Consider the following 15,751-nt stretch of genomic DNA (forward strand, 5'->3'; position numbering starts at 1 on the left):
TTTACAGATAGATTATTTCAGTTACAATTCACTGCATCACAATTCCAGTGGGTCAGAGGTTTACATACACTAAGTTGAATGTGCCTTTAAACAGCTTGGAAAATTCCAGAAAATTATGTCATGGCTTTAGAAGCTTCTGATTTCAAGTCCTACCTTCAAACTCCGTGCCTCTTTGTTTGACATAATGGGAAAATCAAATGAAATCAGCCAAAACCTCAGAATTTATTTTTTAGACCTCCACAAGTCTGGTTCATCATTGGGAGCAATTTCCAAACGCCTGAAGGTACCACGTTCGTCTGTACAAACAATAGCACGCAAGAATAAACACCATGGGCTGTCACTTGGGGCGGCAGGGTAGAGTGTTGGACTAGTAACCGGAAGGTTGCAAGTTCAAATACCGGAGCTGACAAGGTACAAATCTGTCGTTCTGCCCCTGAACAGGCAGTTAACCCACTGTTCCTAGGCCGTCATTGAAAATAATAATTTGTCCTTAACTGACTTGCCTAGTAAAATAAAGGTTAAAAAAATAAATACCTCTCAGGAAGGAAAAGTGTTCTGTCTCCTAGAGATGAACGTACTTTGGTGCAAAAAGTGCCAATCAATCCCAGAACAACAGCAAAGGATCTTGTGAAGATGCTGGAGGAAACAGGTACAAAGGTATCAATATTCACAGTAAAACGAGTCCTATATCGACATAACCTGAAAGGCCGCACAGCAAGGAAGAAGGTACTGCTCCAAAACCACCATAAAAAAAGCCAGACTACGGTTTGCAACTGCACATGGGGACAATAATTTTACTTTTTGGAAAAATGTCCTCTGGTCTGATGAAACAAAAATAGAACTGTTTGGCCATAATGACCATTGTTATGTTTGGAGGAAAAAGGGGGAGGCTTGCAAGCCAAAGAACACCATCCCAATCGTGAAGCACGGGGGTGGCAGCATCATGTTGTGGGGGTGCTTTGTTGCAGGAGGGACTGGTGCACTTTACAAAATAGATGGCATCATGAGGAATGTAACATTATGTGAATATATTGAAGCAACATCTCAAGACATCAGTCAGGAAGATAAAGCTTGGTCACAAATGGGTCTTCCAAATGGACAATGACCCCAAGCATACTTCCAAAGTTGTGGCAAAAGGGCTTAAGACAACAAAGTCAAGGTATTGGAGTGCCCATCACAAAGCCCTGACCTCAATCCTATTGAAAATTTGTGGGCAGAACTGAAAAAGCTTGTTTGAGCAAGGAGGCCTACAACCCTGACTCAGTTACACCAGCTCTGTCAGGAGGAATGGGCCAAAATTCACCCAACTTATTGTGTGAAGCTTGTGGAAGGCTACCTGAAATGTTTGACCCAAGTGAAACGATTGAAGGCAATGGTACCAAATACTAATTAAGTGTATGTAAACTTCTGACTCACTGGGAATGTGATGAAAGAAATAAAAGCTGAAATAAATGATTCTACTATTATTCTGACATTTCACATTCTTAAAATAAAGTGGTTATCCTAACTGACATGAGAGGGAATTTTTACTTGGATTAAATGTCAGAAATGGTGATGTATTTGGCTAAGGTGTATGTAAACTTCTGACTTCAACTGTAAGTTGCATGGACCCACTCTGTGACTAAAAATAGTGCTTAACATGATTTTTGAATGACTACCTCATCCCTGTGCCCCACACATACATATGATTGTAAGGTAATTTATTTGAGCTGTGAAAATCAAACAGATTCGACCACAAAGACTAGGGAGGTTTTCCAATGCCTCGCAAAGAAGGGCACCGATTGGTAGAAGGGTTAATCAAAAAGCAGACGTTGAATATCTCTTTGAGCATGGCGAAGTTATTAATTACACTTTGAATGGTGTATCGATACACCCAGTCACTACAAAGATACAGGCGTCCTTCCTAACTCAGTTGCTGTAGAGGAAGGAAACCGATCAGGGATTTCACTTTGAGGATAAAAAAATAAACCAAATGGAGCTAAGCACAGTGAAGACCTAGAGGAAAACCTGGTTCAGAATGATTTCCACCAGACACCGGGAGATTAATTATCCTTTCAGCAGGGCAATAACCGAAAACAGAAGGCCAAATCTACACTGGGGTTGCTTACCAAAAAGACAGTGGCCGAGTTACAGTTTTGACTTAAATCTAAATTAACATCTATGGAAAGACCTGCAAATGGTTGTCTTGCAAAGAAGAATAACCATTTTGACATAACATTAATAATTTTGGGGGAATAATGGGCAAATGTTGCACAATCCAGGTGTCGGAAGCACTTAGACTCACAGCTGTAATCACTGACAAATGTTTTCACTCTGTCAATATGGGGTATTTCTGGGTAGTAAGTTGGTAGTCTGTTGATATCCCTCTAGTGGTGTGGGGGCTGTGCTTTGGCAAAGAAGTGGGGTTATATCCTGCCGGGTTGGCCCTGTCCGGGAGTATCATCGGAAGGGGCCACAAAGTCCCCCGACCCACCCGCTGTCTCAGCCTCCAGTATCTATGCTGCAATAGTCTATGTGCCTGGGGCTAGGGTCAGTCTGTTATATCTGGTGTAATTATTCTGTGTTATCTGGTGTCCTGTGTGAATTGAAGTATCCTCCCTCTCTCTCCCTTCCCTCCTGGACTACCTGAGCCCTAGGACCATGCGTCAGGACTACCTGGCCTGATGACTCCTGGCTGTCCCCAGTCCACATGGTCTTGCTGCTGCTGCTCCAGTTTCAACTGTTCTGCCTGTGGCTATGGAATCCTGACCTGTTCACCAGACATACTACTGTACCTTGTTCCGGACCTGCTGTTTTCGACTCCCTCTACCACACCTGCTGTCTCGACCTCTGAATGTTCGGCTATGAAAAGCCAACTGACATTTATTCCTGAGGTACTGACCGGTGGTCTACAACCACAGTGATTACTAGTTGAACCTGCTGGTAATCTATGAAAGTTTGAAAATCTTGAAGAATTATCTGGTTTTACTGGCACAGCCAGATGAGGCCTGGCCACCCCTCAGAGCCTGGTTCCTTTCTAGGTTTCTTCCTATGTTCATGCCTTCTAGTTTTTCCTAGCCACCGTGCTTCTACATCTGCATTGTTTGGGGTTTTAGTATAAGCACTTTGTGACATCTGCTGATGTAAAAAGGGCTTTATAAACACATTTGATTTGGTATTGTGTGTAGAAGGGTGTGGAAAAAATATTTATTTAATACATTTTGAATTCCGGCTGTAAAACAACAAAATATGAAATATGTCAATCGGTATGAATACTTCCTGAAGACACTGTAGCTATCACACATAATATAACAGATATCACACATGGACAACACTAGTTGTCCTTTATAGCGGTCTAGCTAACACGTTAGTTACTGTATGTAACATACCTCCGTTAGAGCGCGGATCTTTCCTCCTGGCTTTGCTCTTCTTTTTGCCCTTGGTTTGGCCTCCCATTACAACAATGACGATTTGTAATCAAGTTTATAATTTATGTCAGAATCACTGTAAAAATATTGGGGACAAATTTGTCCACGCGTAGGGTGTGAGTGCACATGCTCAGTACTGCTAACCCAGCAGCTACGGAGAAAGATAGTGGACAAACAGTTCCAGTTAACTGTGAACGGCAGTAAGAACGGTCGCAGTTTGAAAATGCAAAGGCAATCGATTTGATGTTACGTTTTCTTGTCTCGTGTACTATATACAACCTTAATTAGTTGAGTCTTTGATCAAATTCCATTGATAAATTGTTGAAACAAACGTCATTGGAGTATTGTTAACGGAAAATAGGCGGGAAAGATATGATGTGAATAATTGACAGTCAGAACTCACCAATGGACTGCCAAGCTGGAACCCATACCTCAAGAACATTCTGGATTTGGACCAATCCACAGCTACGAGCGTTTTCTTCACTCAATACACATTTCCAAACAGCTGTTGTAAATAGACGAATGACATACTGCCAGCTAGTCTTTGATACCGACGACAATCATATATTATTTTCAAAAAATGTACTACTTCTGATATCTATCACGGGTGTTTGCCTTCTAAAAACTGACTAAACTTACCGTCATTGCAGACCTGAATTTAAACTGCCACCGCCTCAGCGCTCTTTGGAACGTCAAAACGTTATGCATTTAGCTAGCTAAAACATAGCAAATTGGTACTAACGAGTTAACGTTAGCAGGCTACTAGTAGCAAGGTAACGTTACGACTTGGACCAAGGAGAATTGAGCAGTCAACTAACAGTCTGGCTCCCTAACATATTGTTATCAATCTGGACAGCTGACCAGGCAGCTAACTAGTTTAAGCCCGCTGCTTTGCTGGAGATATTGGCCCACGCTAAGATAGCCGGTCAGACGCGCCCACATAACATGAACTTTACTAGCTAGGTAGCTAACTAACGTTGATGCTCGTATCTCCCATCTGTCCGCTGGTCAGACCGGGGAGACTGCCCTGCCACGGAGCTTCGTTGTGGCCGATGCCACCGGCCCCGTTTGACAAGGGAAGCGAAGCACCAGTTCCTGGAAAGTTGAAGAGTAAACCACAACGCTAGCTAAGGTTAGCTATCCGGACCGTGGCCGTGTGCGCAGTGACAGTTCTGTATTTGATTGTAGTTAGCTAGACAGCTAACCGTTTGCCAGGGCTGTTGGACCAGTGTAATAGAGCGATGGGGGAGTTAAATAAAGAGGTTGTGGATCTAGTTTGGGAAAGACCAGGCAGCAACGGGGTGTCCGCTTCACTCTTCCGGAGATGGACCCAGGGTAAGCTACTTCGCGCATTCTGGCGCACCCCCCTCTAACCTGAACACAATCCTAGACATTGTCAGTGGTGGGGCAAAATATTTGACTCTGTGATTCCTGTATTTTAGGGATGGTCTTCAGTGAGACAGAACACACAGCACTGGAGCAGTTTGAAGGAGGACCCTGCGCTGTCATTGCTCCTGTACAGGTATTGACCAGTCCCCAGACCAGACAGTGCATAACCTTACACACAAACATGACCTAGCCTATGACCAGGTAGAGGGTGTTGGTGTCTGTTACCAGAATGATATCAGGACAGGCACACATCTTCTTAGATAGCACTTTACAGAAGTCACCTGACAGGCACTCAGCTGAGAAGCCTTCTCTACTACTGTGTATTTATTATAGTACTCTATGGTGCTGGAGTGTCTTCGCATACATCTGTTCTTAGAGAGAGTGGATAGGGTGTGGATAGGGTTGATGAGGATGGCAGGTTGTGTTTTTGATCCTATAGAGATGGGTTACAGCTTGTAGAATATTAACCTGATTGTGTGTTTCCTGCAGGCCTTCCTTCTGAAGAACATCTTGTTTAACAGAGAGAGTTCTAACTGGAGACGCATCACAGGTAACCCTGACCTCTAACCCAGCATTTCCCAAGCTCAATCTTCGGGACCCCAAGGAGAGCCCATTTTGGTTTTTGCCCTAACACTACACAGCTGATTCAACTTATTAACGCTTGATGATTATTTGAAATCGCTCTGTGGTGTTAAGGGAAGAAACAAAACATGCACATTTTGGGGTCCCAAGGACTGAGTTTGGGAAAACTTGCCCTGACCCTGTTTAACAGAAAAAGTTGTAACTAGAGACACGTCACAGGTAATCCTAACTTCTGATCCCAAACTGACCCTGTTAAACAGAGAGCTCCAAATTGAGATGCATCATAACTATATATTTATTTATTTATTAGAAACCTAGCCTATATCTTCTGTTCCTTGTAGAGGAGGAGCAGAAAGCGGCCCTATGTTCTACTCTGGCTGAGATCCTGGAACAGGCCTGCTCTACTTCCTCCACCACCTCCTACTGCCTGGTGACCTGGGCCAAAGGACAGTGCCCCCACACTACCACTCACACATCCCTGACAGGGGGTCCGGAGACCAGCCAGACCCAGCAAGACCAGCAACCCAGTGAGTCCCACTACTCATCTATCCACTAATACCCATGTAATATGAATAACTGCATTGCTATAGTGAGATGGTATTAATCATCGCATATGATAGTGGGTAGACCGCATAGTGAGTAGTATTGCTGTCACTGTTAATCTAGAATAATGACATGTGTTCTGTCAACGTTACTAAATTGTGTCACTGAAATGTGTATGTTTGCATCTGTGTGTCTCCTGTGTGTAGCTGCTTTGGCTGCTGAGGATCTTGGCTTTGCGCGGTTTCACAGCATCCTCCAGTAAGTAACTCTACTGACTGTGGCTCATCTCTCTATTGGCCATGACTTCATGGAGATGAAAGGACCACTACATTGCAGGAAAGTCAGGAATGCTAGTGTGTATCTCCATCTGTCTGGGGTTGGCTAAGCTTGTGTGTGTGACTGGAGTTTCTCAATAATGATTTACAACCTGCCGACTCAGCACACACTCCTGACTCTGCACGCACACTCCTCACTGATTCCTTAATGAGACACACACAATCTTTCATTTTCTGCCAGAGGAGCATCCGATTGCCATCTGGCACATTGCATAATGACATTATACAACACTGTCAGCATGACTTCTAGCCCCTGACCTTTGACCTCTCATCTCTACAGGAAGCGTATTGTGAAGTCATTATCAGAGCTTAGAGAGGAGGTGGTGTCTCTCTACGAATCCTGGAAAGGGCGCTGTGGAGTCCTGCTCTTCCTCTACTCTGTCATCCTCACTAAGGTAATAAGGGTCTGCGTGTGTTTGTATGTGTGCATGTTACTCTGCTCTCTTTGTATGTGAGTGTGTAACCACTTCTCTTTCTGTCTCTACAGAGGATAGAGAACATCAGGAATGAGATTGAAGATACTACAGAGCCTCTCATAGATCCAGTCTATGGCCACGGCAGGTACAATCCCTGATCCATCACTTTATTGAATCTTTATCAGCTATATTTCTTTTGACAACTTGACATAAGTGATGTTCCAAAAAGCTTAAGCCATTACTTTTCTTTCTCTTTCTTTCTCTCTCCATTACTTTTCTGTCTCTTTGCAGTCAGAGTCTGGTTAACCTGTTAGTGACGGGCCATGCTGTCTCTAATGTGTGGGACGGAGACAGGGAGTGCTCTGGCATGAGTAAGTACTCCACACACAGGCTGACTTACTTGTAATATTTTTTGTCATTTAGGAGACTCTCTTATCCAGAGCAACTTAGTGAGTGCATACATTTGTATACTCCCCCCCCCCCCCCCCCCCCATACTGGTCCCCTGTGGGAATCGAATAAACCTCATTATCTGGCAGCGTGATTTAAATGGAATCTTTTCTTCAATGAGCATTTGGCGACTTAATTGCTGTTTACGGAAGGTGTTGCGAAGACGTTGTCCAGTTTCCTGGTGACTGTGATACCACATCTGAACACTAGATGGCAGTGGTCAGTCAAACTTTCATACACACAGAGACCAAAGAAGCTGTTTCATTTTTTTTTTTTTGGTCTAAGCTGGTCTTCCCTCCCTCCCTCAGAGCTCCATGGTATCCACAACCAGGCATCAGTTGGCTTCCTCACTCTCATGGAGTCACTACGCTACTGCAAGGTACGAACAACCACAGACTGACATTCCTTCAGGCTTGTTATGTCCAAACCATAGTGGTGAGTTTGTTTTCATTCACTAGTCACGAATGATTGCGGAGAGAGATTCAAACATTCTGTGAGAGAATCAGCACTACAAATAAATACATTGTCATACACACTCCCTCTCTCAAACATACTGCCACTTCTTTTGTGTGACTGACTCTGTGCAGTAGGACATTTTATGATCTGGATAGTGGTGGAAAACAAACCACTGCAAGATCCCATGTGAAAATGTGTTTGGAGGCAATAGTCCTAACCCCAACCCTATAGACATTCACACATACTGTGAGATTCGAGGGAGAAAATAACATTTTACATTAATATAAAATAAGAGTGGCTACAGGAAATGTGTAAGGAGCAGGGACTACAGTAGAGTAGTAGAATAGCTGAGTAAGTCTGGGTAGATTAGTTAGACCTGGGTACATTGGTATGTTCATGCTATAAACCTGCTCATTGAACAACCATTGTATTAGTAACAATATGAGTATTTTCTTCTCTCTTACTGTACATATTCTATTACGTCATCAGATTGTATTCCCTGATCATTCCTTTTGTCAGTTGAAATGGCATCAGAAAGCCTTTAGTCTGTAAAACTAACCTGGTCTGGGTTCAGGCAGTTAAGTTGGTCTGGAATCTGAATCAGAACTGCTTTGCTCCAATTTTGGTTTGTATGTGTGTTTCAGGTGGGTGCGTTCCTGAAGTCTCCTAAATTCCCTATATGGATCCTTGGCAGTGAGACTCATCTCTCAGTGTTCTTCGCCAAGGTAAGAATCACACAAAAACACACACTCAACCTGGGCCATGTGTGTCTGTGTGTAATATAAGCCAGTCTCTCTTCCAACGGGCAGGTCAGAAAAAGAAGAACCAGGAATGTGCTTTAACAGATTTAGTACTGCACAGTTCACATGAGAGAGACTGCAGTAGTATGGTCTTATATGGCTAGTTGCTGCTGTTTTTTGGCGTTGTCTTGAAACCTTGTGGTCAGCTGCAACTGGGCCAACCAGCTTGTAAAATGCACACACACCAGTGTTTTGGGTGAAGCAGTGTGTGTGTAACACAGCTGATATGGGGGTTGAGAAATGATGGCATGTTCATAACGTTTATCAATTGTTACAAAGGGACTCTTAAAGCTGGGCTCCTTAATGGTGAAACTGCCCCATTTTTTTGCGATATTACAACAACAAAGAAGTTACTAAAAACAACACCCCCCCCTCAGTCATCAGTGCACAATATGCAGTGGCGATTTTAGCATGTAAATCTTGGTGGGGCAGAAACAAGTGGGGTGCATGCCATCAAAGCCACTACACAACACACTAAACAAATACATGTCTTCAATATTATTCTACAATGTAGAAAACAGTAAAATAAGGTAAAACCCTGGAATGAGTAGCTGTTCAAACTTTTGACTGGTACTGTATGTGTATTTAAATAGTCAAAAGTTGAGTATCTGGTTCCATATTCCTAGCACACAATGTTTACATCAAGTTTGTAACCCTACAAACTTGTTGGATGCTTTTGCTGTTTGTTTTGGTGGTTTCACATAATTTTTTGCCCCATAGAAATTAATGGTAAATAATGTATGTTTCTAAACATGCTACCATGTTTACAGATAGTCCGGAATGAATCGTGAATAATGAGTGAAAAAGTTAGACGAACAAATATTATCCCGTCCAAGACACAACCTCTCACCATTACAATACAAGGGGAGGTTAGCATTTTTTTGTTGACGGGTACGATATTTATGCCTCTAACTTTTCAAACACTTTAACAAAGTTGAAAAGGGGATGTTAGCTAACTTCACTAAGTAGGTCTACATTGGTTGGATAAAAAAGAATATTATGTCTACTTACAACTATGTTTAGCCAACTGTACAACGTTTCTACTGGTAGCTTGCTTGGTAAATATGATCAGCTAACAGTGCATCAGCAAATGTGCCCTTCTGCTGTTTGACAGGCAGAGCCCACAAAGGATGGGGAAATGAACCTAAACCACTCATACTTGTCGGGTATAGTTCACTATTATTTTATCACTCAAATATCCAACTAATGGTGGCCAATATTGAGAGACCTATGCTACCCTTATGTATGACATAATCAATTGATGTTTACTGAGCATGAGCATGCTGTATAACTCTGAAAGGGCTGAGCTAAATATGCGCAATTGTTTTGTATGGAAAAATCTAAAATTTAAGGGGTGATTATATTACAACCAAATAATTCACTTTTTATTTAACAATCCCTTGAAAACGGCATGTAGTTGTCAATGGTTTAAGTAAAGCTGGGGTCTCCTTGCCCTCTAGCAGGCAAATCAAATGCTCTGCACCATATTGTGAAGTTTTATTGATGACGACCTATAACAATGGTGGTGGGGTGGGACTGTTTCTCCCCTACTGCACATTCTATCTTGAAGTAAAATGACTTTAACAATTTGGAGCACTATTTTAGATTATTCTTGGAAGAATTTCTTACACTCATTCAAAGATCCTTCTGCATATGTATACAGGCACTGGATTCTGTTGGCTGTGGATCGTGTGTGGAACTGTATATACCTGCGTATCAAAGCCAGTAATCAACTTAAGGCGGAGCTAATTGATTCTCTCTGGTACTGGATATGGCATCAGAGGAAAACAGAATGTTACAGCTAGCGTTTACCTACCTCATAACACTACACCCAATGGATTTTTGAAGAAATGGATAATACAATTATTGTATAAAGTGATCAATAACTCCAAAAGCAGAAGTTTGTCAGCAGTTTCCAGGCCTTTTAAAGGGGTCTTATATTAAGATGAATCCAAGTCCCATATCATCTGTGTAGATGTTGTGTATCGTACTGTACGACTCCGCTCATGTCTTCAGGGTTGGAAATGTTGGAGTAAACTATCATATTAGATTAGAGCAGTTGCTCCATGTCCCCTGGGATAAAGCAGGGTACTGGGTAGTGTCTGCCTGCTAGGGGTCTGAAACACATGTAGAGGCAAACTAGATGAACCAGATGAGGACCGTGAGTCATGGTCCTCATGATTTGACTGCGATGGGAGCCATGGAGGTTATTGGTAGTCAAGGCACTGGTGACATAGTACACACACACATTCCTGTGAGCGGGGAACCTGATCCTGATTAGCATTAATGGACGTAGGAGATGTGTGTGTGTGCCCTCAGGTGGATGTTTTCCTGTTGGGAATGTGATCCCAGAGTCCCCATCTGGATCCGTTTGTCCTGCTGGAGACTGTGGACATTGTGGACCCCTCATTACTGATTTGTTCACTTGGATGGAGAGAAAGGAGACTCAAGGCCATGGTGTGGTCGAAGTAACACGTTTGTGTATATGAATTTAAATTCAATATGCAGATATGAGGGCAAGATACCGCTTAGATGCATCTAGCATCTAGGCTCTAGCACAAAATTAATAGCATAGTATGGCATTTACATCTCCACTATGTCAAAAGCAGTGGCTAAAAATCCCTAATGGCTAAGAAACAAATTGCCTAAAAGGCCAATTATTCTTGAATCTCAAGGCTATTTTTTTATTTAACCTTTATTTAACTAGGCAAGTCAGTTAAGAACAAATTCTTATTTTCAATGACGGCCTAGGAACAGTGGGTTAACTGCCTGTTCAGGGGCAGAACGACAGATTTGTACCTTGTCAGCTCGGGGGTTTGAACTTGCAACCTTCCGGTTACTAGTCCAACTCTCTAACAACTGGGCTACCCTGCCTAGTGGACCGATTAGGATTTTTCAATGCCGATACCGATTATTGGAGGACCTTTTGACTTTATATATATATATATATATATATATATTTACAACAATACTGAATTAACACTTTTATTTTAACTTAATATAATACACAAGTAAAATCAATTTAGTCTCAAATAAATAATGAAACTTGTTCAATTTGGTTTAAATAATGCAAAAACAGTGTTGGAGAAGAAAGTAAAAGTGCAATATGTGCCATGTAAGAAAGCTAACTTTTAAGTTCCTTGCTCAGAACATGAAAGTGGTGGTTCCTTTTAACATGAGTCTTCAATATTCCCAGTTAAGAAGTTTTAGATTGTAGTTATTATAGGACTATTTCTATCTATACTATTTGTATTTCATATACCTTCTGACTATTGAATGTGCTTATAGGCACTTCAGTATTGCCAGCTTAATCTCGGGAGTTGATAAGCTTGATGTCAAACAGTGCTGTGCTTCAAGCATTGTGAAGAGCTACTGGCAAACGCAGGAAAGTACTGTTTGAATGAATGCTTACGAGCCTGCTGCTGCCTACCACCGTCAGACTGCTCTGTCAAATCAGACTTAATTATAATATAATAAACACAAATAAATACGAGCCTTAGTCTCCGGATTTGACCATATTAATGACCTATCATTTCGAAAACAAAATGCTTTCAGTGAAATACGTAAGCATTCTGTATTTTATCAAACTGGTGGCAACCCTGAGTCTAAATATTGTTGTTACATTGCACAACCTTAAATGTTATGTCATAATTATGTAGAATTCTGGCAAATTAATTGTGTTTTTTTGTTAGGAAGAAATGGTCTTCACACAGTTCGTAATGAGCCAGGCAGCCCAAACTGCTGCATATACCCTGACTCTGCTTTGACTGAATGCAAGAGAAGCAACACAATTTCCCTAGTTAATATTGACTGCTAACATTAATTTATTTTAACTAAATTTGCATGTTTAAAAAATTAATTATTTTTTAAATTAACAGGTACTGCATTGATTATACACAACGCAGGACAAACTAGTTAAACTAGTAATATCATCAACCATATGTAGTTAACTAGTGATTATTTTAAATTGGATTGTTTTTTATAAGATATGTTTACTGCTAGCTAGCAATTTACCTTGGCTCCTTGCTGCACTCATAACAGGTGGTCAGCCTGCCACGCAGTCTCCTTGTGGATTGCAATGTAATCGGCCATAATCGGTGATTTAACGATTGTTATGAAAACTTGAAATAGGCCCTAATTAATTGGCCATTCCGATTAATCGGTCGTCCTCTACTCAAGGCTATATAGTCTTTCTGAATTACGTATACATGCATCATTGCAGACGTGGGGTGGTATGAATCTCATTCAACTTTTCAATTGAACAGTTAGGCATCTGCTGATTTTGGTACAGAGAGTGATATTCAGGAGCTAGAGCTAGTTCAAAGTTGGATTGTCACAAGTTGAGGCCTCTGAGAATTCTGTAATCAGGTTTATAGAAAAACACGTACGGCGGCGCACAATTGGCCCAGCGTCGTCCGGATTACGGGAGGGTTTGGCCGTGGGGCTTTTCTTGGCTCATCGAGTTCTAGCGACTCCTTGTGGCGGGCCAGGCGCCTGTAAGCTGACTACAGTTGTCAGTTGAACGGTGTTTCTTCCGACACATTTGTGCGGCTGGCTTTTGGGTTAAACAAGCAGGTGTTAAGAAGCATCGCGGCTTGTTTCAGATGGACGCATGACTCGATCTTTGCCTCTCTCTCTCTCGAGCCCGTTGGGAGTTGCAGCGATGAGACAAGATTGTAACTAACAATAGGATATCATGAAAAGTGTCAAATTTAAAACCAGAAATATATATATATATATGTTTTACCCCTTGTACTTCAAACCATTAACTTTTGTGTAAGCAATTAAGCAGGTTACACTTATTATTATGGTAAGCAAAGATCTGTAGGATATGGCATCCGATTTGGGTTCTCTTCCATGCTCATGCAGCTGACGCTACACTGATTAGGGAGAGGAGCTGTCTGCCCCGTCAGACGTGCATACTCTTTTTCACATACACACACGTGCGTACTGCACACCGTGTCATTACTGTGGGTTGGGAGAAGAGTAAATGTCACATCTAGAACAGTTGTAACTAGTTCATGTCATGTGTGTGACGACAGCAGCGTTCAGTGTGTTAGTGTTGAGAGAGCTCTGGAGCTGACCTCAAACCATGCATCTTGTGATGCCTGTGCTAGGATTCCCCTGTGTCCCTAATGTAGTGTCATGTGTGCATACATTCTACGTTTGGTCCCGTCGAACCCACTACCCTGTGCGCCATGCTCTACCAACTGAGCTACACAGGACCACAGGACCACTAATGTGTGTGTGTGTGTGTGTGTGATGGCCCGTCATTGTTACAGTGTGGCTTTTAGACCATTAGTGTGTGACTGCCTCATAGCATTAGTGTTTTTATCTGATCTAATAGGACAAAAGCTCCCCCCTCCACCACCCTCCCTCTTTTTACCTTTCTCACCCCCCATCCACCTCTCTTCATCCCATTACAGGCTATCTATAATGGCCTGTAATGGGATCTGAGGCCTTCTGTCACCACAGAAGCGGGAGAGGAGAGGAGAGGAGAGGAGGAGAGGAGAGGAGGAGAGGAGGAGAGGAGAGGAGACTACAGAGGGAGGAGAAGGAATAAAGGCAGGAGAGGAGAGATTGAGGAGAGAAGATTTTGTGTATTTGAAAACTGAGACAACATCCATACCTCTCCTAAGTGTGCATAGTTCCGAAGTAATTCATTGCACTTTGTCTCAAAGAAGAGTCTTCAACTATATATTCATATTTATTTATTTCAATCTCTCTTAGCTGTCCTGTTGAGGAACTAGAGCAATCACACTAGTAGCTTGTTTTGAACACAGCCCAGTATCCCCACCTTTACCCAATTACAGTTGGTCCATTATAAATCTCAATCTGGGTCAGGTGAGCATAATCTGAAAACTTCTATTGCCAACATAACTAGCGAAAGTATAAAATAAGATCTTTGTGTTAGGCTTTCACAAGGCAGATCATCATTTTGGTTCTCAGAAATTAGTCGTGTGCATTGAGATGCGTGGTGCGCAGCAAATTTCCTTCACAACAAACAGGCTCATTCTGTTCAAGACAACCCAGGGTACCACACCAAGTCATCTTGTACAAACATAGTGATCATAAACCTTGACACTATGACATGCGTTTTACGCAGTGTTGGAAAAAGTACCCAGTTGTCGTACTTGAGTAAAAGTAGATGCCTCAATGGAATATCAAGATGCCTCAATGGAATATGACTCAAGTAAAAGTGAGTCACCCAGTAAAATACTACTTGAGTAAAAGTCTGGAAGTATTTGGTTTTAACATTTACTTTTGATAGTTAAGTATATTTGGGCAGTTAATATACTTAAGTATGATATAAAGTATTAATCTGTTCAAATTCTTTATTAAGCAACCCAGAAGTCACCATTTTCTTGTTTTTTAATTTACAGATAGCCAGGGGAACACTCCAACAAGAAATAATTTACAAATGAAGCATTTGTTTTTAGTGAGTCCGCCAGATCAGAGACAGTAGGGATGACCAGGGATGTTTTCTTGATGTGTTGGCCAAATTTTCTGTCCTATAAAAATGTTGCAAAAGTTTCCCAGGCTCTAAGCTCTGATGTCATGTATAGCATGTTACTTTACGTAATTCTACTTAACAGTTAATCCAGTCAAATGTTATTTGTCACATGTGTCGACGACAACAAGTGTAGACCTTACAGTGAAATAAATGCTTACTTACAAGCCCTTAACCAACAATGCAGTTAAGAAAAAAAGGTGTTCAAGTATTTACTCAAACTGCAGTTAAAAATTGAAAAATAAGTGATTTAATGAGCAACAAAAAAAGGACAGTAGCGAGGCTATGTACAGGGGGTACCGGTACAGGGTCAATTGTGCGGGGGCACAGGTTAGTCCAGGTAATTGAGGTAATATGTAGGTAGAGGTAAAGTGACTATGCATGGATAATAAACAGAGTAGTAGCAGCAGCATAAAAATTGGGGGGACAATTCAAATAGTCCGGGTAGCCATTTTGATTAGCTGTTCAGGAGTCTTATGGCTTGAGGGTAGAAGCTGTTAAATCTTTTGGACCTAGACTTGGCGCTCCGGTACCTCTTGCCGTGCGGTAGCAGAGAGAACAGTGTATGATTAGGGTGGCTGGAGTCTTTGGCAATTTTTTTGGTGCCTTCCTGACACTGCCTGGTATAGAGGTCCTGGATGGCAGGAAGCTTTGCCCCAGTGATTTACTGGGCCGTACGCATTACCCTCTGTAGTGTCTTGCGGTCGGAGGCCAAGCAGTTGCCATACCAGGTGGTGATGCAACTGGTCAGGATACTCTCTGGTGCATGTGTAGAACTTTTTGATGATCTGAGGACCCATGCCAAATCTTTTCAGTCTCCTGAGGGGGAATAGGTGTTGTCGTGCCCTCTTCACGACTGTTTTG

At 42.0% G+C, this 15,751-nt stretch overlaps 2 protein-coding genes across 2 annotated transcripts in view; one reads left to right on the forward strand and one right to left on the reverse strand.

The window, feature by feature from the left end:
- The window catches only part of si:dkey-12j5.1 (probable assembly chaperone of rpl4), a 29,548-nt gene extending 24,884 nt beyond the window's left edge, over nt 1-4,664 (reverse strand). Inside the window, exons 1-3 of the mRNA XM_046313563.1 lie at nt 4,047-4,664; nt 3,811-3,912; nt 3,369-3,558 (exon numbers count right to left, since the gene is read on the reverse strand). Coding sequence (XP_046169519.1) covers nt 3,369-3,435 — 67 coding nt within the window. The 5' untranslated portion in view covers nt 3,436-3,558; nt 3,811-3,912; nt 4,047-4,664. The remainder of the gene's footprint in view (nt 1-3,368; nt 3,559-3,810; nt 3,913-4,046) is intronic.
- mindy3 (MINDY lysine 48 deubiquitinase 3) overlaps nt 3,607-15,751 on the forward strand; it is a 50,925-nt gene continuing 38,780 nt past the window's right edge. The window contains exons 1-10 of the mRNA XM_046313554.1: nt 3,607-4,742; nt 4,850-4,929; nt 5,286-5,346; nt 5,720-5,905; nt 6,128-6,179; nt 6,537-6,651; nt 6,744-6,817; nt 6,964-7,043; nt 7,429-7,499; nt 8,221-8,301. Of these exons, the coding sequence (XP_046169510.1) occupies nt 4,649-4,742; nt 4,850-4,929; nt 5,286-5,346; nt 5,720-5,905; nt 6,128-6,179; nt 6,537-6,651; nt 6,744-6,817; nt 6,964-7,043; nt 7,429-7,499; nt 8,221-8,301 (894 nt within the window). The 5' untranslated portion in view covers nt 3,607-4,648. The remainder of the gene's footprint in view (nt 4,743-4,849; nt 4,930-5,285; nt 5,347-5,719; nt 5,906-6,127; nt 6,180-6,536; nt 6,652-6,743; nt 6,818-6,963; nt 7,044-7,428; nt 7,500-8,220; nt 8,302-15,751) is intronic.

This window comes from Oncorhynchus gorbuscha, linkage group LG19, assembly GCF_021184085.1.
Source record: "Oncorhynchus gorbuscha isolate QuinsamMale2020 ecotype Even-year linkage group LG19, OgorEven_v1.0, whole genome shotgun sequence".
NCBI classification, from domain to species: domain Eukaryota; kingdom Metazoa; phylum Chordata; class Actinopteri; order Salmoniformes; family Salmonidae; genus Oncorhynchus; species Oncorhynchus gorbuscha.